This window comes from Astyanax mexicanus, chromosome 2, assembly GCF_023375975.1.
Source record: "Astyanax mexicanus isolate ESR-SI-001 chromosome 2, AstMex3_surface, whole genome shotgun sequence".
Classification (NCBI taxonomy): domain Eukaryota; kingdom Metazoa; phylum Chordata; class Actinopteri; order Characiformes; family Acestrorhamphidae; genus Astyanax; species Astyanax mexicanus.
This window is the reverse complement of record NC_064409.1, coordinates 49,587,421-49,613,083: the sequence shown is the minus strand read 5'-3', so window position 1 is coordinate 49,613,083 and position 25,663 is coordinate 49,587,421. Positions and strand designations below refer to the sequence as shown.

At 37.2% G+C, this 25,663-nt stretch overlaps 1 protein-coding gene across 3 annotated transcripts in view; it reads left to right on the top strand.

Moving 5' to 3' along the window:
• The window catches only part of fbln1 (fibulin 1), a 59,323-nt gene extending 34,691 nt beyond the window's left edge, over positions 1-24,632 (top strand). For 2 of the 3 annotated variants that reach the window (XM_049474439.1, XM_049474436.1), the window contains 3 exons: positions 2,504-2,649; positions 4,413-4,550; positions 23,780-24,632. In XM_049474439.1, the coding sequence (XP_049330396.1) occupies positions 2,504-2,649; positions 4,413-4,550; positions 23,780-23,919 (424 nt within the window). In that variant the 3' untranslated portion in view covers positions 23,920-24,632. The remainder of the gene's footprint in view (positions 1-2,503; positions 2,650-4,412; positions 4,551-23,779) is intronic. The other variant, XM_049474437.1, reaches the window with a different exon arrangement.
• Positions 24,633-25,663: the final 1,031 nt, after the last annotated feature.

Here is a 25,663-nt window from a genome sequence, read left to right as displayed (position 1 = left end):
ATAAGAACTCCTGTCCAAAAAAATGATTTTTTTTCTTTCTTTTCTAGAGGCAAGGCCTGAGAGTTTGTGTTTTGGGCCACGTGACTGCAGTTGGAGATGGCTTTGATGCCCCCTGTGCAGCATCTCCAGCCGCAATCAACCCCCCACGCACTCAACCTGCCTTTGAAGTCGGCTTTGATGTTATTAGGCGTTCACTTTAAAGCGGCAGTTTCAGTTCATCTCTGTGTTTTATGTCCTCGTGAATCCAGCCAGTGGTCTGCTGTCGTGACGTGACGCAACCCATTACCCCCCCCTCCCCCCTCCACCTCCATTCCTCTGGTCCCTCCCTCCCTCCCTCCCTATATCCCTACCTCCCCCCCAGTAGAACCCACTAGACTCTCCTGTGCGTGCCGTGCACGAGGCGCGCTATTATAAGTGAGGAGAACATCTTGTGGTTTTGGCTCTGCTCTAAGCAAAATGTGGACCCGCCCGCTAATTGCTAATTACAAGTCCATGCCCAGTGGTGGCTTGACTTTTCTGTCAGGGGCTTCTCCCCTCTCAGCATGAAAGAAGGCCCGTAACCCAATCCAGGCCTTGGGGTTTAGCTGCAGCTCCTACAGCCCGATGAAAGAAAGCAGCAATGGAAGGAAGGATAACTAATCACGGTGGCTCGGAGAGATCGCAGAGATCACACCACTGGAGCAGTGAGTGTTTTCTTATGTGCACAAGAGTCCAAACAGCCGAACAGCCGTTCCTTTTAATGTGTATTTGCGTGAGTGTGTGTGTGTTAATGCTGGTCGCAAATACAGCAACACTGGTAAACAGTAGTTGGTTAAAAAAAACACTCTATAAATGTCAGAGTGGATCTGGATGACGTTTGCTCAGATTCTTGCTACACATCATTGTGCATTTGATTTATCGCAAAGGATTGAAATGGATTAGGGCAGGTGCATGACTAGAAATGATTGGAAATGGTTTTGGTTTTTTAAAAACCTTCATCAAATCTCTGATCATACTGCTCGACATCAGCAGCCGGAGTCAGAGTAAGCACAATTGCTTTTGCCTTGCTCTCTCAGGGTAGATGCTCAGATAAGTAAGTGGCACGCCCTTTTTCTATCTTACTCTGGGAAGTGTGATGCTGGTCAGCACAGGCCTCTGTTGGCTGATATATCAGAGCTAGGGAGCCTTGCATGTGTCGGAGGAGGCATGTGCAAGCCTTCAACCTCCTTGTGTAGGGGGAGTCCAGGTGGGTAAAGCAATTTTTTTTTTAAATTGCAGAGAAAATGGGATACAATTAGAAATAATACATAAAATACAACATAACTTTTAAAAACACACAAAAAGACCCAATGCAATGCTTGACAGACTGTTTTTTAAATGGGAGGATTTAAAACGTTTGCCTTTCTTTCTCAGGGTAGATAGGTAGATGTGTAAATGGCATGCTCTCTTCCCATGTCACTCTGGGAAGTGTGATGTTGGTCAGCACAGCCATCTGTTGGCTGATGTATCAGAGCTGAGGAGCCTAGTTTTCCTCTGAGAGAATTGACGACCCAGTTGAAAAAGAGGTGTAGCTGACTTTTCACCCTCTTTGCGTTGGGGAGACCTAGTGGGTGAGGTAATTTACCTTCCAAATTTAAGTAAAAATGGGAAACAATTGGAATTAAATGATTAAAATACATACAAAAAACTTTAAAAACACATAAAAAAAACCTTTGAAATACTAATACAGACTGTTTTTAAAAGTGGGAGGACACAAGACTCAGGACTCTTATTCCACAGACACAACCTTCAAGGCGACATGTTCCAGAGACCCTTTCCTCTTACATCGTCCCAACTTTCTATTAGCAGCTTGCCTCTGATTATCCTGAGACACAAACAAAGTCTTAAATAAGCTCCACTGCACAGGCCTGCAAAGACAGGGGAGTTGTCTAGTCAAGCTCTCCAAGGGTATAAAACTCCCTCGGCCCATAAATCCTACACAAGAGATTATTGGATATGAATGCTGGGACGGCTCCACAAAACCAAATATTTTCTTGTACAGGCTTTAGATCAGTGTCGGGGCTTCACCCTGACAGGCAAAATGCATCGAAACTATGAGTGGCTAATGGGAAACTTGACCACCAAAGTCTCGTTCCTGGTGTGATTTTTGGCCTGTCCTTTGATTTTATTCTGATTCCGGCCCCCAAAACATGATTGCCCAACTCGCAGGTCCCATTTTAAGAATGCCCACTATTTGTGCAGATAATATTTATGTAGTGGACATTTCACTCGCCTGCTGGGCATTGGGTTCTGCGGTGAGCTGGACTGGAAGGCTCCCCGTTGTTGTGTGCCCCCAGTTTTGAAAGGATTGTTTTTTTCGTTCAGTCATCGGCTGCAATCAAGACTTGCATTCTTGTGTTGTAGCTGGTAACCAAGATTGATAATGACAGGGCAAGAATCTGTGTTAGATCAGAGTTCTTCCTGTGCAGTGCATTGTGAAGGCATGAAGGCATGCTCTTTTTCTTTTTCCCTGCACTTCTTTCAGCAGGGCAAGGGTCGACCGCTCCGACACCATCCGCTGTATAAAGTCCTGCCAGCCCAATGACATCACGTGCGTGCTGGACCCGGTTCACTCTGTGTCGCACACTGTCATCTCCCTGCCCACCTTCAGAGAGTTCAACAAACCAGAAGGTACAGTATGAGTTCAAACTCCTAACTTGATTTGGAGTTCAGAAAAAGTGGGATGCTGCATTGATCTGTGGATAAAAAGTGCCAATCATATGAAATCACCATAAATATAAAGACAGGGGACTATATTATGACCAGCCCCTTGTTCCTACACTCATTATTCACCTGATGAGCTCAATTGACAGTATATGTGCACATTGTAGTCCTTCTATTTCTCTGTATACATTTCTTGTATTATCTTCCTTTGCCCCTGGGGTTTTCAATGATCAGAACCCCAAAGGACCACCAAAGAGCAGTAATGTGTTGTGCTATTATGAGTGAGAATCAGACACGGCAGTGCTGGTGGAGTTTTTAAACACTGTGTTCCCTCACTGTCAACTTTATTAGAAACCCCCTATTTAGCTGGTCCACCTAAGGTCATTAGTGTCATCAGTGGTCACAGGATGCTGTTTCATGAATATTTCTGGTTGGTGGACTGTTCTTAGCCCAACAGTTACACTGAGATGTTTAAAAACACCAGCAGCGCTGCTGTGTCTTAGCCTCTCATACCAGCACAACACACACTATAAGTGTCACTGCAGTGCTGAGAATGACCCACCTCCCAAATAATACTGTGCTGCTCTGTGTTTGTTCCTGTGGAGTCCTGACCATTTAAAGTACATGGTAAAAGAAGGACAATAAAAACATGGACAGGGAAGGAAAAACATGGAGAAACAAGGAGATGATAATATCATAATTATCATTATATTATCATAATATTGTGACTTGACTTGGTAACCACTGCAATGGTTCTTATCATACATCATTTATTTTTCTTTTTTACAACAGTTAGTTCTGACCTCACAATCAGATTAGTTGAGAAGTGTTGTAACCGTGCTGATATTTGTGATAACTCACACTAAATATGTTTCCCTCTACGGACACGTTGCCGATTAACAGCATATTCACACAGGACAGTTTTGTATCATCTCCTCCAGCAGCATCAGTAGCAGCATTAGCTTAGCACAGGCTAGCGCCCAGCCAAGACACACTCACCCACAGCCCGCAGTGCTGGCTCGTCAATTCATCAGTTACCTCGGCCTCATTCTGATAGCCGGAACAGTAACCAACTAGGCTAGGCTAAGCTAAGCTAATGCTAAGCTAAAGCAAGCTATGCTAACCTAACAACAGTTCTGCAAGCGCAGCTAGCCTGCTAGCTAGCTAACTAACCAACACCACCCGGACAACAGGCAGAAATGCTCGCAAACATGCAGCTTTCACATGAAGACGACTCTACAGAGCAGGAGAGGAGAGTTTCAGCGTTATTTCAAGGTCCTAACATTTACCAACTACCTTAATTTCACTGTTTTTCGCTAATTCCCAATTAAAATTGAAAAGCTAATGTTCGTGGTGTGAGCCTGTATAAACCATACGCTGTTTTGTAGTTACAGTTCTGTTACAGTTCACTTGTTGTAGAACTACATTTTGGCGGAAGGCACAGTCCATATTAAAGCATAAACAATATGCATTTTTTTTAGGTTCTTTGATTAATTTTCTTCATTTATTTAGTAAAAAAAAATGTTGTATAAAAGCAATTTATACAGCTGTGATGTTATTAGCGATAACACACTCCCTCTTGTGTTCTATTGCTTAATTATTTCTGGTGCACTGACAGAAAAGTGTCCCACTTTTGCTTTCTCTGTTCTATTTCTTGCTAATCTTCTAAATGAAGTTTGGACAGATTGTAGTTCATTGTTTTCTGTATTTTTCTTTTTCCCTCTCGACAGAAATCGTTTTCCTGAGATCTGTGACCCCATCCCATTATCCACATATGGACTCCCCAGAACTCATCTATGACATTCAGGAGGGAAACATCCACAACTCGTTTGACATCATTAAGCGTGTTGAGCATGGCATGATTGTGGGTAAGTGGCACTCTGGCATCTGCTTAACAATGCCTAGGGAACACAGGCGGAACCCTGGGGCCCCGCTCTCTGGAAATTGAATTTGCCTCAAGTGGTTTTCCGACCTAATTTTGCATTACGAAAGATTCTCCCGCTTGCTTTTTTTTTTTTTTTTTTTTTAACAAACCAGTTGCATATGTGTCTTTGTGTGGGAGAGAAAAAAAAGGCAAGACTGGAAATACTGGAAAGTGCATGTAGATGCTTATTCCACTTTGTGTGGTGTTTGTGACACCACTCTTCCAGTGTTGGTTCGGTTGATGATAGCCCTCAGGAGTCTTTTGCATCTTTTGTGGTCGTCCCAACCTTTACATGGCCCTTCTGGAAGAAAACTCTTCATGTTCTGTTCATCTTTTTAGATGAATGAGGCTTTTTTTTATTTGCTTGCTAAGTATAAAGACCTATTCTCTTTCGGCCTTGTGGCAGAACTGACTTCATTTGACCCTGTGTCTGCTCGCTTTGTTTATTCAGGGCTGTTTGGAAAGATCAGAGAAAGGATTTCAGTGAGCTAAAGGTTATTGTTGTTATGTCTTCCTACAAGAGGAATTGGAAGGACTAACAGTACTAAGCGTATTGAGGCGAATGTGGTTGAGACTGAGAGAAAAAAAAGCCAGAAGACATGGAGGACACTTGAGCTTGTTGCATATCTATATATATCACTGTTTATTTTGGGAAATAGTGTCAATTCAGAGAGAACCCTAGTACATATACATTGCAAGAGGTGATAGGACCCATTATTTGAGTCCCTTTATTATATATATTTATATATGATGAATCCATATGACCTTTGGGTGAAGTTTTGATACTGATTTCATTATAAAAGACCGCGTGGCGCCACATTTATTCACCATTGGCCTGAGATCTGGCTAGATCTCATTACTGTCATTACTGGTTATTGGATGCCCCTGCTGATTTCACCTCATGACCTGTGAACATGTATGTTACACAAGTAGCTAGATGGCCCCTTGGAGAACAAGGAAACAAGGTAACAAGGAAACTGTGCATGTATGTTGGCACAGCACAATACTAAAGGCTTAAATAAAAGTGATTGTCCAAATATTTCAAATATTACAGGCATGATTGGCAGGATTGGACCAGGGTAGACATGATGCTAACAGCCAGGCTCAGCAGGCTTGGTGTGGCTTGGTGTGGTTTAGAGCCACAATGCTAACAGACACAGCAGCCAAGTTTGGGCTATTTGGAGCAGGATAGCCAAAACAGGCAAACAGGAGGAGGGAAGTATGTCTGAAAATAAAGCATTTGCTTTGTTTTAAGAGGAAATTGAAAGTCTTTTGAAAGTCTGGCCTCAGTGAGATCATCAGCTAGGTGAACAGAATTTTTTGAGGGGTATCGATGTAACCTAGTTAACTTGTATAATCACTTTTGCGTAAACACATTAACAAGGAATTTTCAAAAACTACAGTGCAGAAATTGTCAAGCATAAACATACAAACTCACAAACCCAGACAGATTCATCCAAGACCAACAGAGCTAACTAGATGATAATTCTACCCCGTCATAAGCAAGACAAAACTGGTAATTACCTGCTCAACGGCATCATCAAGTTAATTTAATTGAAATTTACAAAATGCAAATCTAATATTATGACATTCAATACACAGCTCTGGAAAAATATAAGAGACTACTTCAGTTTCTGAATCAGTTTGTCTGATTTTGCTATTTATAGGTAAATGCTTGAGTAAAATGAACATTATTGTTTTATTTTATAAACTACAGACAACATTTCAAATTCCAAAAAAATTATTTACATTTAGAGCATATATTTGCAAAAAATGTAAAATGGCTGAAATAACAAAGAAAGATGCAGAGCTTTCAGACCTCAAATAATGCAAAGATTATATTATATTTGGTGGAATAACCCTGGTTTATAATCACAGTTTTCATGCATCTTGGCATGTTCTCCTCCACCAGTCTTACACACTGCTTTTGGATAGCTTTATGCCACTCCTGGTGCAAAAATTCAAGCAGTTCAGCTTGGCTTGATGGCTTGTGATCATCCATCTTCCATTTGATTATATTCCAGAGGTTTTCAATTTGGTAAAATCAAAGAAACTCATCATTTTTAAGTGGTCTCTTATTTTTTTAAAGAGCTGTAAGTCTGTAAGCTGTATAGCAATAGCTATACATATATTTTTTTTACTTTTACTGCAAATACTTAAACAATATATTCACAATTATTTATATGAATGTTGAGGATTTTTATAATATAATACTGCGATTTTCACTATGCCTGTTTCATATTTTCATTTGCCTATTAGTACCATCTACTCTTACCATATTAAAGACACATAATTATTACATTTTCTAAGAAGATAAAATGAGCAGAGCCAAACTGAGATCATTCTGTCGGTAGGGCCCTCCAACACAGTTACAAGATAAGTTGTGGCCCCTTGGGGAAATGAATTGCCCACTTTTGCTCTACTCTCTCTTTTCTAATTTAAGTATAGTCAGAATTCATTGAATCAGTCTGAAACTTTAAGTGGCTATGCTAATTTTCACACTAGCAAATTTCTTCTCCGTGCCAGGAGAATAGCAAAGGCCAAATCTCTCTTTTTTTTTGTTTTTCACTGAAGCACCACTCTCTGGAAGCCCAAATCTCTCAGCATTTTGTATTTTCTTTTGCACAACTATTCTTTTGTGAAACATTCTTTAAAATCTGGTGTTATAAATGTATTAGGAGACAGTATGTGCTGCCGCTGCTGAGTCTTCCCAAATCAGCACCACACAAAGCAATGCAGACAGCAGGCAGACATGGTTCTGTGGAATGCTAACATCATGTCATGAATTTTGTGTGTGTGTTCATAAAACATCCCCGCTGCATGATTCATGCAGTTGCTCATCGTTACATATTGTTCCCTGCAGTCATTGTGTCTGGCTTGGCACTAGAGCTGTAAAACTGGGTACCACATGAAAGCCTTCCGTGACTTTACTGCAAAGAACCACTCGTTAGAAAAAGAAGACGACGACGACTCCTCCAGAGCCGTTTCCCACATGCGGAGTCCCGCTGCTTATGCAGAGCGAGCTGCGTCCCTTTGTCGCAATGAGGCAGAGGACCTGCAGAGGCCAAGGCAAAGACAGAGGCATCGAGGAGTCAGACACTGCCCAGCTCTGAACCAACTCAGAGGAATAAATCATGAGAAAGCATCTGGGATACATTTACAGTCCTGCACTGAAAGTCTTCCATCCCATATCTCTTGGGTATTTGAGGAGACTAAGGACTTAATCTCATTTATGAGTCGTGTCACTATAAAGAAAACGCTTGTTCGTACTCAGATGTGAATGGCCTGCTTGGCTAAATTGAAAAGCAGTAAAATGTTTCCAGAATGTCAAACAAAAAGATGCATGAAATACTTTTTCTCTGACATGGCAATTAGTCACTGTAACTCTTGCACAATATTTCTGGAATATTATTTCATGGAATGTCTTTTTTTAAATTTAGAACAGTTTTATGTAAGACAGTGTTCTTAATTGGCTGCAGAGTCGGTGCATCATGATACAAGACAGTTAAGTCTCGTGTGTCTGGAATAGGAGTGGGCAATATGGCCATAATTTAATATCACAATATTTCAGGATACTTTTCTGATAATTGTATTCTTGGTGATATGAAAAAAAAAACAAAATCAAGAATATACAACTACAACAAAATAAACATTAAAGTTTTATTAAGTATAACAGTTTCAAACTGTAACCTTTTAAAAAAAAGTCTATTTTTAAACAACATTAACTTACAGACATAAAAATAAATAAATAAATAATATAACAAAATTAAGAGTATTACAATAATAATGTAATGAACCGAGAACCTAATGAAGTAAAAAATATTAAAATACTAAGATACTTTTGTAGAAGTTCAAGTGTCAACTCAAGCTTTTTAAAGTTTAAAAGCGCTGATCTCAAAATAACTTAAAGTACTTAAAAAAAAAGTAATGTAAGGAGAACAAAATTGCATTAAGGAAACATTTTTTTTCAAAAGCCATAATGTCTAATGTTATATTAAAATGTTAATGTAAAAAAACAAAGCAAAAAAAAAAACAATGGGCTTCTCTAAAAAAAATTACAGGCTGAATTATTTACTGTTTGCCACTGAACTCTGTGGTCCTTCAGTAATTTTAGTCCTGTCCGGATCCACATCTCTGAGTTTCATCACATTGCGTTTAATAAAATGGCTATTTGCCCGCTGCCACAAACCATAATTACACTTTGGGCGAGTGTTTCCACGGGGATCCACAACAGCGAGTGGAAATGGAGGAGCTACTGAACATGATGTCACATGACCGAGAAAACCAAAAAACTCACTGTTCCTCCTGTTTTTTCAATTGTAGTCCAGATGCAAGAGTTTTATCACTGAGTAGAAATGTGAAATATTTTTCACAGACGTCCCCCTGAGAAACTAATCCCATCCAGATAAGGCTTTAGTTGAGTTAACTCAGTTAACTCTGCTGCTTTCTCATTTTAAGTCGGTCTGAAAGGATTAGTAAAGATTGTTACCATAGCTGTTACCACAAATCAATCAAGAAATAAATCAAATATTATTGAAGCTATTATATAACATATTAAATATGCAATTTCGCAATACATTAAAGTATTATAGCAAAATGACAGCGATAGCTCTACTTGTGAGGGTTAATATGAGCAGTTGGAACATTACCCACTGTTCACAGCATTTATTTGAAAGACCCTCATATAGGAATTCATGTAATGGGAATTCTTGGTCGTAACTGGTTGTGGCTGAGAGGCATTCTGCTTCTTTGTTTGTTTGGGTTTCCCTCATGCTGAGCTTCACACAGAGGGAGAGAAAGCATCAGTTTTCCTCTCGCATCCATCACTGTCCATGGCAAGCTTTCTCATGGCACTCACGTCTGAGTGAAAACACTGGCAGCATGAATCGTCCGAGCAAACACTGCAGCCTTGATGAGTTACCAGGATTACGCTCAACTTTCAGATGAGGAGCCGCTTCAAGAATCTTATGACTTCTAGCAGACGAGCTAATCTGCATTTATAATCTTGCATTAAAGTAAAAAAAGCTTTAAAATAGAATTTGTCTATTTTTAACGAAAAATAAAATTATAAAAAAAAATAATAATAATAATGTAGCAAAATTAAAAACATGACATAAAAATAATGTAATGAAATAAGAATCTGCCACTGTAAATATCAAAACAAATACAAAATAGACTACTTTCAGGAAATACCACTATTATCACATTTTTTTAATATATATTATTTATAAGTAAAAGCAATTCTGATAATCATATTATTCATTAATCATATTAATATCACATAAGACCCTTATAACTTTTAGCAGACAAACTAATCTGCATTCATGGCCTTGCATTAAGTGTAAGAAACATTATAAGACTTTAAAATACAGGGGAGAGTCAGAAGTCATAGTGCACCCTTTCATATATATATATATATATATTTTGCCCCTTCACCTTCCCTGTGAGGATGCCCCAGAGGTGATCAATTACGTTTAGGTCTAGAGATATTTTCAGTCTGTCCATCATCTTTATCTTCAGCTTCCTCAGCAGCATCCATTGTCATCTTACACTTTACATTGCATCAAAGTGTCATATTGTCAATGTTGTCCCGTCATAAGATATGATAAAATATTTACAAAAATATGAGTGGTGTACTCATTTTTGTGAGATACTCTATATAGGGATGTATTTCTTCCTATTAATATATTTTTAAAGAAATTCGCTGAACAGTGCCCCCTCTGAGCCTGAGGAAATGCAAGCTTTTGAGGTATTAACTGTTGTATCAGAACTACTTCAAATAGGCAAAGAGATGGCGCTCATATCACACTTTGGTGGCCAGAATGAAGCTTTGGCTGAATTCCCCAGTGACATAACCCCAGCAAAAATGCAGGCCTGAGGAAAACTCGGCTGTGGTGATTCCCCTCACTGACACGAGGAGAATTTGCCGACTTCCGAAAGAGCAATTGTTGGGAAAATTAAAGCAGTGGCATCTTTGCTTGAGCGATCCCCAACTTGGCCAAAACTCGGCCTGGATTCAGTTTAGGAAACCAAGATAAAAAAAAAAGACCATCCGACCACTTGAAACATCTGGGAGGGATATGCACCTGTGGTCTGAACTGACTCCAAATAATGAAATAATTTGCTATGATTCAGTTGGCATTATAGTGGAAAGCGAATGAAGAGACGGTTTGTCTGTGTTCAGGTATGTGTTGTTGGCAGTGGCTACTGTCCTTCACACACACCAGAGGAATTTTAACTAGGCGTGTCAGACCTTTTGAGATTTTGGGCGGCCTGTGTGTGTGTGTGTGGGTTTGTGTATGTGTGTGTGGAGGGGGGTATTTCCTTGTACTTGCTATTGCCTAACTTTTTAGTGTGGAATATATTAAATATGACAATATACAGTACTAGTCACAATTTTGGACTCATCTTCTCATGCATTTTTTTCCTGCATTGTAAATTAATACTCAGTCATCCAGACTGTAAGGGAACACATAAATCATGTTGTGAATTGTTAAAAAAATACTTGAGATAAATCAAACTAATACTTGAGATTGGTCTTCCTTTTTTATGCGGTCCTCATGAGAGGACTGGACTGGATAGGTCGTATGGACTGACCTATCTTTTTTCTTTATTTAGTTGAGTAGTTCTTGCCATAATATAGTTTAGAACATTACTCAAAAAGAGCTGTTCACTGTATACTAACTCTCCCTCTACACAACTTTACAACTGATGCTCTCAAACAGATTATTCTTATTAATTCTTGACACGTTTAGCACAGCTGTTAACTGAAAGCCATTCCAGGTGACTCTACCTCATAAAGCTGACTGAGAAAATCCAGCCAAGATGTGCAAAGCTGTCATCTAAGCAAGAGTTGCCTACTTTAAAGAATCTAAAATATAAAACATAATCTGGTCTGTTTAACACTTTTTTGTTTACTGAATAATTCCATGTTTTTTTTCATAGTATTTAATATTAATGTACAGAAATTTTGAAAAAAGTATTACAGGGTCTGCTTGTTTATTATCTGGTCTTTGAGACAGAGACCGAATTCAAGAATTACGACACTAAAAGGGATTTTGTGCAAATAGGTTAGAGCTATTTTTCAGTTCAAACATGTCTAATGACAATTTCGGTCTGTTGATTGGTTGATGGCCTGTTAAGGGGTTTTACATGGAGCCTTATTTTTATTATTATTTTTGTAGTAAATACTTTATTTAATAAAATGACAATTGTGACATGATAGGAATGTTTTATACTCTATTTAAAATCCTCTTGCTCCACTACAGTTTCAAGTTAGATTAGTTCTTCTTACACTTGTCATGTGTTACATAATGATGCCTGGATTCAATGCTGTTTCATTGTGGGACTGAGATGAGTAAATCTGATTTGTTGCTTATATCATGCGTGAAAAAGACTAGATGTTCAGCAGTAAAGCCTGCCGTGTCATATCTCTGTGGTTTTTTTGATTGAGTAGAGGATTGACTCCTGCTGGAAATGTGCTCCTCTTTCACTAAAATGCATTTCACTGATAGCTTAGGAAATACAGATTGCGTCTTGGAAGCCGAACCTCAAGAAGGTCAGGCCGACACACATCCTTGGATGCAGCATGGAATGAATCACAAAATGGCATCATTAGCCATACAAGAAGGGCCAAGCCCACGTAGAAGATTCCTCTGCCTGTCAGTATAGGGAATACTGTAAATAATTAAAGTGAGGTTAGTCTACTCTGGTGGTCCAGAGCCCCCACAGACACATATCATTCACTCACAGTGCACAGCCAGGGAGCCAGGGCCATCCATCACAGCTGATTTATCATCTGCTGTGGCATATCCAGGGACGGTGGCCATGAGGAGCACAGGGAGCTTTATTTATGCTACAGTTTCGACAAGGGAACACATGATCAGATCACATGTAAACCTGGTAAATGGCTGGAAACCTGTGGTTTCATAATGTGATAATAAGCAGCGCAGCAAGCCTCAGTAGCTTCAGTAACCACAGTACTGCCACAGGTATAACAGAGACATTACAAGCCTGGTTTAAAACATCTGGAAATCTTGTGTTTGAGAAAAGATAAAAAAACACATTGGACTTACTAATAGCTAGGTTTCCCTTTCATACTTAAAAAAATAATTTCACAGATTTTTCGAACTGATTTAGAATCATGGTCTTCCAAAAGAGTTAGATGTCGCTGGTACAAATCCCGGATCAGCAGCCAGAGTCTGAGAGAGTTTACCTTGCTCTCTCAGGAATAGAAGATTATTTCCTCCATGTATCACAAGGTTGGTCAGCACAGGCATCTATTAGCTGATGTATCAGAGCTGGTGAGCAGCACTTTCTTCCAAACGCTGCATCAGTTTATATACAGCTCTGGAGGAAATTAAGAGACCACTTCAGTTTCTGAATTTCTGAGTTTCTCTGATTTTGCTATTTATAGGTATATGTTTGATTAAAATGAACATTGTTGTTTAATTCTATACAGTATTTCTTCCAAATGCCAAATAAAAATATTGTCATTTAGAGCATTTATTTGCAGAAAATGAGAAAATGCAGAGCTTTCAGACCTCAAATAATTTGAAGAAAACAAGTTCATATTCATAAAGTTTTAAGAGTACAGAAATCAATATTTGGTGGAATAACCCTGGTTTTTAATCACAGTTTTCATGCATCTTGGCATGTTCTCCTCCACCAGTCTTACACACTGCTTTTGGATAACTTTATGCCTGCACTCCTGGTGCAAAAATTCAAGCGGTTCAGCTTAGTCTAATGGTTTGTAATCGTCCATCTTCCTCTTGATTATATTCTAGAGGTTTTCAATTTGGTAAAACCAAAGAAACTTATCATTTTAAGTGGTCTCTTATCTTTTTTCCTGAGCTGTGTGTCTATATATGTCTTATTTATGATTATATATATATATATATATATATATATATATATATATATATATATATATATATATATATATATATATATATATATATATATATATATATATAACATGTACTAAACAAAACATCATAAAAATAACATTACTCTTTAAATGAGAAATGTCTACAAAATATACAGAAGGTAAACACGTATAGATACATTTTAATGGAAGTTAAAGCTGCAGTCCTTAATATATTTTTTTTCTTTTAAATTGAAAGTAGTAATATTCCTGCATATTACTGCTACAATTCCTGCAATGCTGCATATATTCATTCTTAACACAAGGTGTCTGGTAGGTCCCAGGACCCTTACTCTAGCTATAACAGCTTTTCCTGGTTACCTGAGAAATCATGGTGATACGAATGATGTAAATACAAGAGTTCATTAAAACAGGGAGATATTAGAACAGAAAACTCATTTTCATCTGCTCATTTATCCATTTTAAAATTATACAGACTGTCACTTTATAATGAAGTCAAAGTGTATTTCAAGTAAATGTAGATAATTTCTCTTTATTTAGAATTATTTACACAGTGTATATTGCAGCTACAGGGTTTAAACAATGAATACAACAAAAAAGATACATTTAAGTTATTTTTATTTCTATCAGTACTTTTGGAAAACAAAATTGCAAAAAATAGTACTTTTCTGGCAGCAAGGGTGAGAGGCAGCTGACCACACAGACAAAAAAAAGCCTTCTGGAGGAACATGTTATTTTCAGGATGATGATTAGATAAATACTTGTTTGTAGTTGTTTTGCCACTGTACCAACCACAACTGTTGAGCATGGTTGTGTTGGAAGAAATGTAAAAGGAGGTCTACCTCAGAAATTCTTCAGTATAACCTCAAACCATCAGCTAGGTGGTTGTAAATTGGACACAATCCACACCAAAACAGTGCCAATTTTATGTTGTACACACAAAATCTAAGAATACAGGGACTCCAATATTGTGTATCCATTGTGTTTAATGTATATAATGAGTGTTTGTATACTTATAATCACGACTGTAGTTTATCAGTGATACATGAAGGGAAGTGTAAAGTGGAAATTTCCAGGGAGATGTACCTCTGTTTACTATTATTAACATTATCAACATTTACAACATCACTGATCATTTTATATATATTACATTTAGTAAAAGGCCTATAATTATGAGGTGTACAATATGGCATATGGCGTCAATCACCACAACGGTTAAAACATTTTACATCAAACTTCTTTGAAAGACTTTTATCGTTTATATCTCGACAACCAGACTATTCAGAGATGCTGAATATTTAGTTTCTATTTATACTATATTTTCTAAGTACTTTTTTTTTTACTTTGCAGCTCATAGAAAACTATAAAACTTAATAGTGTCGTTGATGTCTGCACTGTTGTGAGGAAATAATCTAATTTCAGCTTGGGCTGTTGGACATGATGATTCATTGCTAATTGACCTTAAGGCATCGAACCACACATCTGGCATTTCAGAGAGATCAGGCAGAAGTTAAGTCCCCTTTACAGTTGCTGAGGGCTGTTTGTATAAGGCAGCCACACTCTCCGTAGACCCACTATCCAGGCCTTCCATACCCAACTGTGGTGTCCCACTGGGGGTAAGCTTACTGAGTTTCCTATTGTAGATTCAGCCATGGTCTTTGCCATCTGGGTTTTTTTTTCCAGTGCCCTTTAGTGGATAACACGTCGGCTAGCATATCATTATCCAATACTGCGGTGAGGCGACTCATACTTCGCATTTGTCCCTAGTGTTAAACCTTCTCATTACAGATCCTGTCATACACTTCTTTCCTTAGCTACTGTAACCATAAAACCAGAAATTATACTGTTTACTTGTAACCCTTCAATATGGAAGCCTGTGTAACCATCGCAAATGAAAAATGTGAGCTTGCATTCACCTAATTTTGTTTTGTGGTGAATATTTTACTACAACCGTGCAGTGTTTTATCTCCTCTCTCTGTGGCATTGTGGGTCGAGCAGAACAATACAGGTTTATAAAGTGCATAAAGAAAAGCAAATTGGGTGAACATTCATTTTAGTCAACTGCCCTTAACACCAGGTCCACATTTAGAATAGAGGCCATTAGGCTCTGAAGTATAACATCTGTGGTGGAGAGGTACTGAACATGTAGGTTGCTGTTATCTACAGTTGAATGGAACTGTTGGATTCCACACTTGGAAATTATAAATTATATTTGTAGCTTCTCAATGTAGCTTAACTCTATAGGCCACACACAGAATACATTGAGAGGGAATAAAGTTCTAGTCTCTACACAATATACTGTTATTTTAAACACGCACATAGTTTTAGGACCTTATATTACACCCATCACAATGCTCATTGCTATCTTACACCTCGCCAACAGTCTATTTTTACGCCTTGCACCCACGTCGTTTAAACAGCAACAGTGCTTGTGAATATATCTACGCTGATTGATATGGGTGTTTGAAAGTGAGGTGTGTTTAGGTACATTTCTGGCTATTGCTATCTTGGCAAAGGAAAACACAGTCAGTGTTGCGCCTCTGACTGAAATCAAGCTAGACAGAACCAGCAGGGATATTTTTTATGCTCTAATTGCAAAATATATGAGCTGATATGTTCTGGGCTAGGTACTGGGCTTTCTTTATTTATCCAACTGGCTATGTGCAAAAAGATATTTGCCTGCATTAATCAGCCGCTTAATTGAACACAGAAACACAATTTGCATGCAGCCCACAGTGTCAAGCTGAAATTTCATTTAAGAAATGTACCTTTGTTTTAATTTACGGTTGGCTTAATATTTCAGTAGTTTTTTAGAATTTTCACAAAAGTGTCTGGTGTTTTTATGCTCTAATTGCATAAATGAAATCAAATAGAGCTAGACATATTGGCTGTTTTTCAGCGGAAGACATGAGCTGTACTGGACTAGCTAAGATAGTAACTTTAGCTAAGCTGACGTTTGCCTTTCTCTGTGTGAATTTCACCTCATGTGACCTGCATAGCACTGCTAAAGTACACTCATGATTAGAATAGCACTCTTGGGGTGGCTAATGTATTGTGCTTTGCTGGGTTATTAAAAATGTGAAATATTTTTAAATTGTAGTTTTGTAAGTTATTTTTCTTTGAAAACTTTTTTTTATTTATTTTAGTGGTGAAAAAGATTCAAAATAAATACAATCTTATAGAAAAAAACATTTTTGTTATTCAGCTTAATGTTTAATTTTGTTTTGTTTTATCTCAAATTTTATCTCAAGTATTAACCATTTGAATATCTTCACATTCATGTAGTAGACTAAGGGGTATCACGGTTTAACCTCATTGTGAAACCAGCAGTATAAGAACCAGAATTCATATTCATCAAAGAAGGATTGATGGTTCTGTCACACTTCAGGCGAGAGACCAATTTGAGAAGTGGCTATTCTGTCTGCATTAAAGGGTCATTTCAAAACATTAAACATGTAGTTTACGGTTTTGGACTTGCAGCCTGACCTTTTTATGAGGTTTGATTTGGTCAGAAGAAAAATCCTTTTCGAGGTTTCGAGGTTTGTTTTAGTCCCTCTCTGGCCACCCTTTCATCCCTCCAGTCCCTGACCGTTCTGTGGTTTCGAAAAGCCTACGCTGATGTGGTCCAATTTAGCTTTAGGCTCATCTGTCACATTTAAATTAAGCTTAAGGTCAGTCTTTGACCAAAGACTACAACTACAATTTTCTAATTACACTAAACTGCTATATATGAACAACAGTTTAGCATCTGTATCATCGTCATCATCATCTTCTGCAAAGTCTAATTTGCAGTCGTGGCATATGCTAAGCAAAGAAGCTCAGGCATCCCTGTCCCCAGACAGTTCCACCAGTTTCTCCTGGAGGATACTCAGACAGAGAGGATCACTCCATACTTGTTTTTTTGCATAATGGACATTGTACTACAATGTACTACAAGTGTTGTCCAATTTGAATGGGCTTTTTAATTGGCCTTAGACATTAATTTTCCCCAGTTCCCCAGGCCATTTTAACCTGTTCTATTAGAAATGTTCCTCATTTCGACTGGTTTTGACAGTTTTAGCCTCCGAGTGGTCCAGCGGACTAAAATGCTGCTATTATCTGAATGTTGCCAGTTCGAATCCTAGATCATGCTGATTGCAATCAGCAGTCAGAGTCAGAGAGAGCACAAATGGGCTTTGCTTTCTCTTGGTGTGTAGATGTTGCTCTCCCCACATCACTCCAAATGTAATGTGATTCAACACAGATTTAACAAAGGCTATCCCTAAGAGAGAGGGATAAAAGGAAAAACTCTCTTAAAAACATTAAATCAAAACCCTTCTTTATTTTGGACCATTATTTGGACCTATTTTGATGCAGCAAAAATTCAATTAGCAATTAGTGTTAGTCTTTTGTAGAATTAGATCTTATAAAGTACCATTTCGTAGCAAAATACATAGAAAAATAAAAATCTTTAAAAATTATCGTGATGCCCCACTGATCTTGAAAAATTGAGAATATGTCTATCCTTGCTACAGTACGCTTTTTGTCGTACTCATGCACAATTAATGTATAACAGCAAAGTTCACAGGCTTCTTTCACTTTCAGAGACAGTTTGGCATATAGAAAAACTAATCCTTAAATGGTGTCTTAAAGTGAGAATTACACCTCCGAACTATAGGGGGAGCCCAGGAGCAAGAAATGTTCATTTTCCTTTCTGTTGCTTTGTGGCCAAATCACCAGATCAGTAAAACCAGTGGCTTTTGGAGAACAGTCTACATTGGAGAATAAAATTCAGCTTTGGAATCATTTTTTAACCACAGGATCTTACAGAGCCCCTAAGGTGACATCATACAAAAAATAATAGTAATAATGCCTTATTAAGGCATGGGAACAAGATCCTAGGCACGAGAATGAGGTAATTATGGGGTGGGAATAATATATTAATGCGTTGCAACTAGAAAATAAGATGTGGGAACGAGATGATTAAGGCGTGGGAACGAGTTAATTTAATATAGCTGGAGAATAATAAAGCTTGCTTTTCTGTAAATTAATTAATTAAAATTAAAAAATAAAAATTAATTAAATCAAAGCTCCAAACCAGGGATAATCTTTTGCAAGAAAATAGAGAGTGAGCTGGTTTCTTTTTATTTTTATCTCTGAATAAATGATGGTGATGTTTTGGAGTCTCTTGCAGTGAGACATGGTATAACATGGTTCTAAGTAAAAGAAACTTAATTCTCATACTAAAAGCTGATTGGCTCAGACACAGACAGTACGCAGACCTGTTTACCTTCCTTAGGCAGCCATATTGTGCACAACCCCTATGAGGTGCTTGTTTTCTTAGCTGTGAAACAAAAGGACCTTTTGGCCATGCCTAAATGGCTTCAATTTAATTAACTCGTTCCCACGCCTTAATAAGTTGTGGCCACGCCTTATTTATCTCATTCCACGTGTAACCGGCCGTTACAGATGACAGACTCTGCGTTGTGTTTTTAATGGGTTTTAATCTGATAAACAGAAATAAACAGCCTTTAGTTCTGAATAGGTTGGCACCTTTTTTTCTCCTCTCCATTCCCCTCTCTCCATTACACATCATGTACAAAAAGTCTCACATATAAAATATTCCCAGAGATTTACAGGCTCACACATGAATAAACTTAATAACAGAGTAACAGATGTATAGCTTATCATTTCATAGGTTAAAACATGCTCAAACTAGCATGACTAGCTTAGCCTTTTAGCCACTTAGCCTAACTGCTCTACAAACTTTTTTAACACATATAAAACAAAAACTCCTCATATCTGATAAACAGAAATAAACAGCCTTTACTTCTGAATAGATTGGCACCTCTTTTCTCCTCTCCACTCCTCTCTTTAGTTAGTATGAAAACTTAAAACAGGGAATAATTAGCTAGTTAGCCTGCATGCTAGCATAGACCATGTGCTGTAGCATTAGCAGTGCACAAACATGCATATAAAAGTTTAATACTGATTATTAGGAATATATTTTAATGCGTAATTGTTGTTGTAAATTTATGATTATAACTTTTTAATTTAACATTAATACAGACTTCACCTAATCTGAGAGTCACAAACATTGGAAATCAGGTCAAATTGTTCCTTTAAAAAGTAAACTATGGAAGACCAAAAATTACGTAAGTATAAATAAATGCACATATAAATGTATAAATATATAAATAAATAAATAAATAAATACATTTATGTTGAAATTAATAAATATATAAATAAATGCAAATATATATATAAATTGTTATTGTTTTCCTCATTGAAACGTCTATAAGAGGGAGAAAGGGGAGGAGCCATCCCAACCTATCCATTCCATATTAATATAGGCAAACATAAGGAGAAGAATTTTGGGGAATTCTAACAATAAAACACTTGTGTATTTGAACTCTGTTACACATACCTTAATTATCTCGTTCCCATGCCTTATTTATCTCATTCCCACACATTAGGATCTTTTTCCCACACCTTAATAACCTTAGGGGCTTCATAGGGATCTTGATCACAGTAATGTTTGAAAAGTCACATTGGGATAAGTTGCATATGTGATATGTGCTAATGTGAACATCTTAGCCACCAAAATGATTACTTTATTTAATCCTCATGGATGCCCTGTTGAGATTGTCATACTCATCATAAATTGTTGCCAGTAAACAGTGTATTCACAGAGATAAGTATTCTACAGTGTGAAAGCTGATGTTTAGATATGTTGCGGTGCATGCACAGTAAGGGTGATCTGTACAGTGTGTGTTCGTTCACAGCTCAGTAAAGATTCAGAATTGACGATGACAACAGGGAGTTATGCCTGCATGAGTGCATCGCGTGACTGCAACAGATGGGCCTCATTTACCCTCCTCTTCCACAAACAGCAGGGCTGATGCCAGGGAAGCACTGCAAGGATCTGTCTTCTACACTTAAAAAAAAATAATATTGACTCAACTTACCTCAAGTCATCCTTTTGCTTTGACTCAGTTAAGCTGTAAAGACATAACATGTTAAGCTTAATTAACTTTACATTTAAAGTAATGTTTACAGAACTTTACACAGTTTAGTTTAGAGAATTTTAAACAATGATAAAACAATTTTTTAATATTTTTTAGAGCAATCCAATAAGTTCACAAAAATTGGCTATTTTTTAAATCTTATTTTGTAAATATAGGCTTAAACACAGAAACAGTTAAACACTTTAAAAAATCTACCAAGACTGTAGAGTACAGTATACTCCTTGTGGTGTCACAAATTTAAGCACTGTATCACCACGCCAACACACAGTCCTATTAAGCAACACAGGAAACTTGCTCTTACAGCCTACAACATTGGTCGACCAGCAAAGATTACTCCAAGAGCAAGGTGTGTGGACCACAGGTTAACTTCTAAGCAACTGAAGTCCTGTCTCACATTGGCTAACTATATACAGTTCTGGTAAAAAAATGAGAGACGACTTAAAAAGAAAAATGAGTTTCTTTGATTTTCCAAATTAAAAACCTCTGGAATATAATCAAGAGGAAGATGGATGATCACAAGTCATCAAACCAAACTGAACTGCTTGAATTTTTGCATCAGGAGTGGCATAAAGTTATCCAAAATCAGTGTGTAAGACTGGTGGAGGAGAACATGCCAAGATGCATGACAACTGTGATTAAAAAACAAGGTTATTGATTTCTGAACTCTTAAAACTTTATGAATATGAACTTGTTTTCTTTGCATTACTTGAGATTTGAAAGCTCTGCATTTTTTTTCTTATTTTAGCCATTTCTCATTTTATGCGAATAAATGCTCTAAATGACAATATTTATATTGGGAATTTGGGAGAAATGTTGTCCATAGTTTATAGAATAAAACAACAATGTTCATTTTACTCAAACATATACCTATAAATAGCAAAATCATAGAAACTTATTGAGAAACTGGAGTGACTCTTATTTTTTCCAGAGCTGTATGTACGTTACATATTTCTTTTATTGAGTTGTACTGGCCGTTAAGTTCACTCAACAGAATAATACTATTGCACTAGCTCATCTGACAAAATCCCTTTTTAGCGTGCACCAACATATTAACATGCTGGCCAATCTTCTTTAGCAGTACTTCAGTTTATATTAAACTGCTTGCTTGTAATTATTAAGCGTGTTAAGTAAATAGAGTAAATAGAGTGTGGTTGTAGTTACAACTTGTATTTTTTTTAATGATGCCTCTTTGCAACAAACCATTGTTGAAAGTATAATGCATGGATGGGATGGGAGGAGAGAGTGAAGTAAAAAGGGAGTTTGCTCCTAGGCTGCTCTGTGTAGAGTGATGAAGTCTGTGCAAACAGGACAGGGGTATATAGTGTCACCAGTCGTCCACAACGAGAGCAGTTGCTGACAGCCTGTATAAACAGTGCATTTACCCCTCCTTGTAATCGCATGTTCACTTAAAAAAGATTTTCCGACGCATTCTTGGCACGTTCGGTCATCCTCAGAATGGGTGTGTTCTCTCCTCTCTGTGATGTAAAGTGTCTCGTGTCCTCGGAGAAGAGAGGTCTTTGTCTTTGTTTCAGTAATAATGTACTTAAAGCTCACTTATATCCTTTAACCATAATGAAGGGCTTTCTGTTTAAATTGTCTTATCAGCTTCATAAAAGGCTTTATATCATAACTGCAATATAACTATTCATTGTGGTGCGGTCCTGAACTGCAACTGAACTGTGGAACCTTTGTTATTCTTCTATGGAAAGGAAATATGTTGTTCTATGTTGTCAGCGTACTACAAAAAAATGAGTAGTATATTGTCACTGTCAAAACACAATAACTCTGTTTTATCATTAGAAAATTCCAGATGCTTATATAATTGTGTGCATATCTTATGATGAATAGGCCAATAGAAATGATCCAAAATGAACAGAATTACTTACATTAAACTCCTTCAACATGTCAGAATTGCTGTCTAATTAAATGGTTCTGATGTAAACGAGTCTTTCAGAATAGTTTGAAGTGAAATTGTGGCAAAAATAAATAATATTTATTAGGAATGGGACAAAACATTGATATTGCAATATATCTTAGCGTTTTTGTGTTCTTATATATTGTCAGTATGTGTCATCAAATATAATGATATATTTTTTGAATAATAGGCGCTCTAAACATCCTAAAACTCATCCTCCAATGTGACTTACTAAAGTAACTAAATGAATAGGTTATACCTGCAGTAAAGAATATTGGTTGTTAAATTCTTTAAAATTGACACCAATTAATACATAATTCCTTGTATTTACTTATTTAGGAGTATTTGATCCCCTTCAGTAACACAGATGTCGCAAAGAATCACAGATAATTATCAGTATATCGTATATATCATTACTTTGACTTTGACATTCTTTGCCTGACAGAAGCAGGATATGCAGTACCAGTCAAACGTTTGGACAAACCTTAAATTCATTGTTTTTTTATTAGTACATTTTTTTATGCATTGTAGAAATTGGATGTCCAAAAGTCATCCAAACTATGAAGAAAAAAATATGAAATTATTTACTAAACAAAAAAGTGTTAAACAAACTAGAATATGTTTTACATTTTACAATTTTAAAAATTTCCCTCTTGCTTTGATAACAGCTTTACACATCTTGGCTGGATTTTCTCAGTCAGCTTCATTAGGTAGAGTCACCTGGAATAGCTTTCAGTTAACAGCTGTGCTCTGAGCTTGTCAAGAGTAATTACATGAAACTCTTGCCCTTTTAATATGTTTGAGGGCATCAGTTGTAAAGTTGTGAAGAGGTAGAGTTGGTATACAGTAAATAGTCCTGTTTGAGTAATGTTCTATTACATATTATGGCAAAAACTACTCAACTAAGTAAATAAAAAAAGAAAGAACAACATTGAAAAATAAATGAAAGTCAGTCAATCTGAAAACTTCCAAGAACTATCCTAAATTGCAGTCACAAAGAATATCAAAGGCATTATGATGAAACTGGCACTCATCAGGACCACCCTAAGAAGGGTGTTGCACAGGATAGGTTCATTAGAGTTACCAGCCTCAGAAACCACAAGTTAACAGAACCTCAGATAAGAGCACCTAAATGCAGGATACAGCTTTTTTGGTTTGTTTCGATACTTTTAATTTTATTAAATGATTTCATATGTGTTGTTCATAGTCTGAATGACTTCAATTAATTAATTGTTGTGTCCAACCTTTTGACTGGAACTGTGAAACTGGTATTAAAACTTTAAACTGGCATTCTTGCTAATAAATCAAACAACATTAAACTGTTGCCTAAGTTTGACTAATTATTTGAACCTTGATTTTCTCAGGTGTTGTCAGACAGGTGAAGCCGCTGGTTGGCCCAGCGAGCACGGTTCTGAAGCTGGCTATGAATTACGTCATGAACGGAGTCGTCTCTCACAGAAACATCATCAACGTCCACGTCTTTGTCTCTGAATTCTGGTTTTAAGCAAACCATTCCTCTCTACCAGTGATCAGTGATACTCATTTTAGGTGTACATTTAGAAAGCTTTGACTGTGCACACTTACACTGGTGCACTTACACTTACCGAATGATTAATGGCAAATGTTTGCATGCCATGCAGTGGTATCATGTGTATCCATAGGTAGCTTTTAGGTGAGAACATAGCAGCTTTGCCATAAGGTCTACAAATATGACATAAAACACACTGACTGCTGATTTGTGTGAATAATCTTCATAATAATCTTCCTGCTCGAATATAAATGGATACCTAAAATAAAATAAAGAAACCTATATAATACCCACAAACTCAATCACATAAAGAACATGAATGCAGGTAAGAAATGAACTTTGCATGCATTCAATGTCTTTATCTTTTTTTATATAAATCATCATGTTTTAATTCTTGTTGGTGAGGAATCACCACTTGCTGCTCTGTTGCTTTTTATTGTATGATCAAAAAGCACATCTTGTCCTTTTTTATGATTTTACATAATGTATTACATGCATGTCCTTTGCTGCACCTGCCTTTGGGAGTTAGACTGAAGGCACTGCGACTTCCAGAAGGTGGATCCAAGACGACTGTTAAATGAAGGAGTTTGATCACACATTAACTGATTAACTGTACTCTTGTGTATACGACAGCTTTTCATTATGTATGTAACACAACGTGTGGCATTAAAAACAGTTTTTATTTCCAACTTGAGTTGAATTGCGTGTTTATTTATGATGCATGCTGCCATGGAAAGGTAAACACCCCAAAGTGCCCATATAGTATTTGTTTCCCTGGTAAAAATGAGTAATTTGATTATTTTGCATGCCCATGGTTTGACCATAATTTAGTTGGGTTGTTTCAAATCATTAAGTAAATCAAACTTTCCATGTAACTCGGCGTGGTTGCCTCCACAAATAAAAGGCCTTGTTTTTTCTTCCTTTTTTCTCATTGGTCAATTTGAGACCTAAAGCCACGCCAGCACAAGTTCATTAGCTCCGTACTCCTGTTGTGCATAAACTCACTGCACTGGCATGCCACTGTAATTAATATAATAAAGTCCCGTTCAGTTCTGAGCTGGAAAATGCATACAGTACAGAAGGGTCGGAAAGCTTATGTGCGACCACATCCCTTCCAGTGGGGGCCACTGAACCGAAACTGTCTTTTCTCAACGTCAGGGGACATGAGGCAAGCAGCTCCAGTTCATTTGAGCAGATGGAGAGACTGGCCTGAACCATGCCTGGTTAATCATCACTGTGGTTGAAGCAAAAAAAAAAAAACACACTGCTGACCAGCCCTTCAAAGACAATGCTGAAGCATGAAGTTCTCATAGTATCTCCTCTCCTATTTCAACTAGTCTATTCATCATAAAAACGCTGGGAGTAGGGATGCACTGACCATCAATTTTTATGTGTCATTTTGACTTCTTAACAGTCTTACTGGACGATGGCTAGTTTACTTTATGGTCAAATTTTATGATTCCTTTTTTTTTTAACACAAAAATCACATAGTGAGCGCCAAACACATGAAACCTACTATCAGATTTCCAGTACTTTTTGTCAGCCAAATTTGAAGCATAAAAATATTATTTGCTCTTTACAAACCTAAACACATTCAAATACAGTGCATGCACACTTACCAGCTCACGCTGTTTACACCACAGAAATTGCAACATGAGTATTGAAGTCATCCAGACTATGAAGGAACACATAAGGAATCATGTAGTAACTTAAAAGTGTT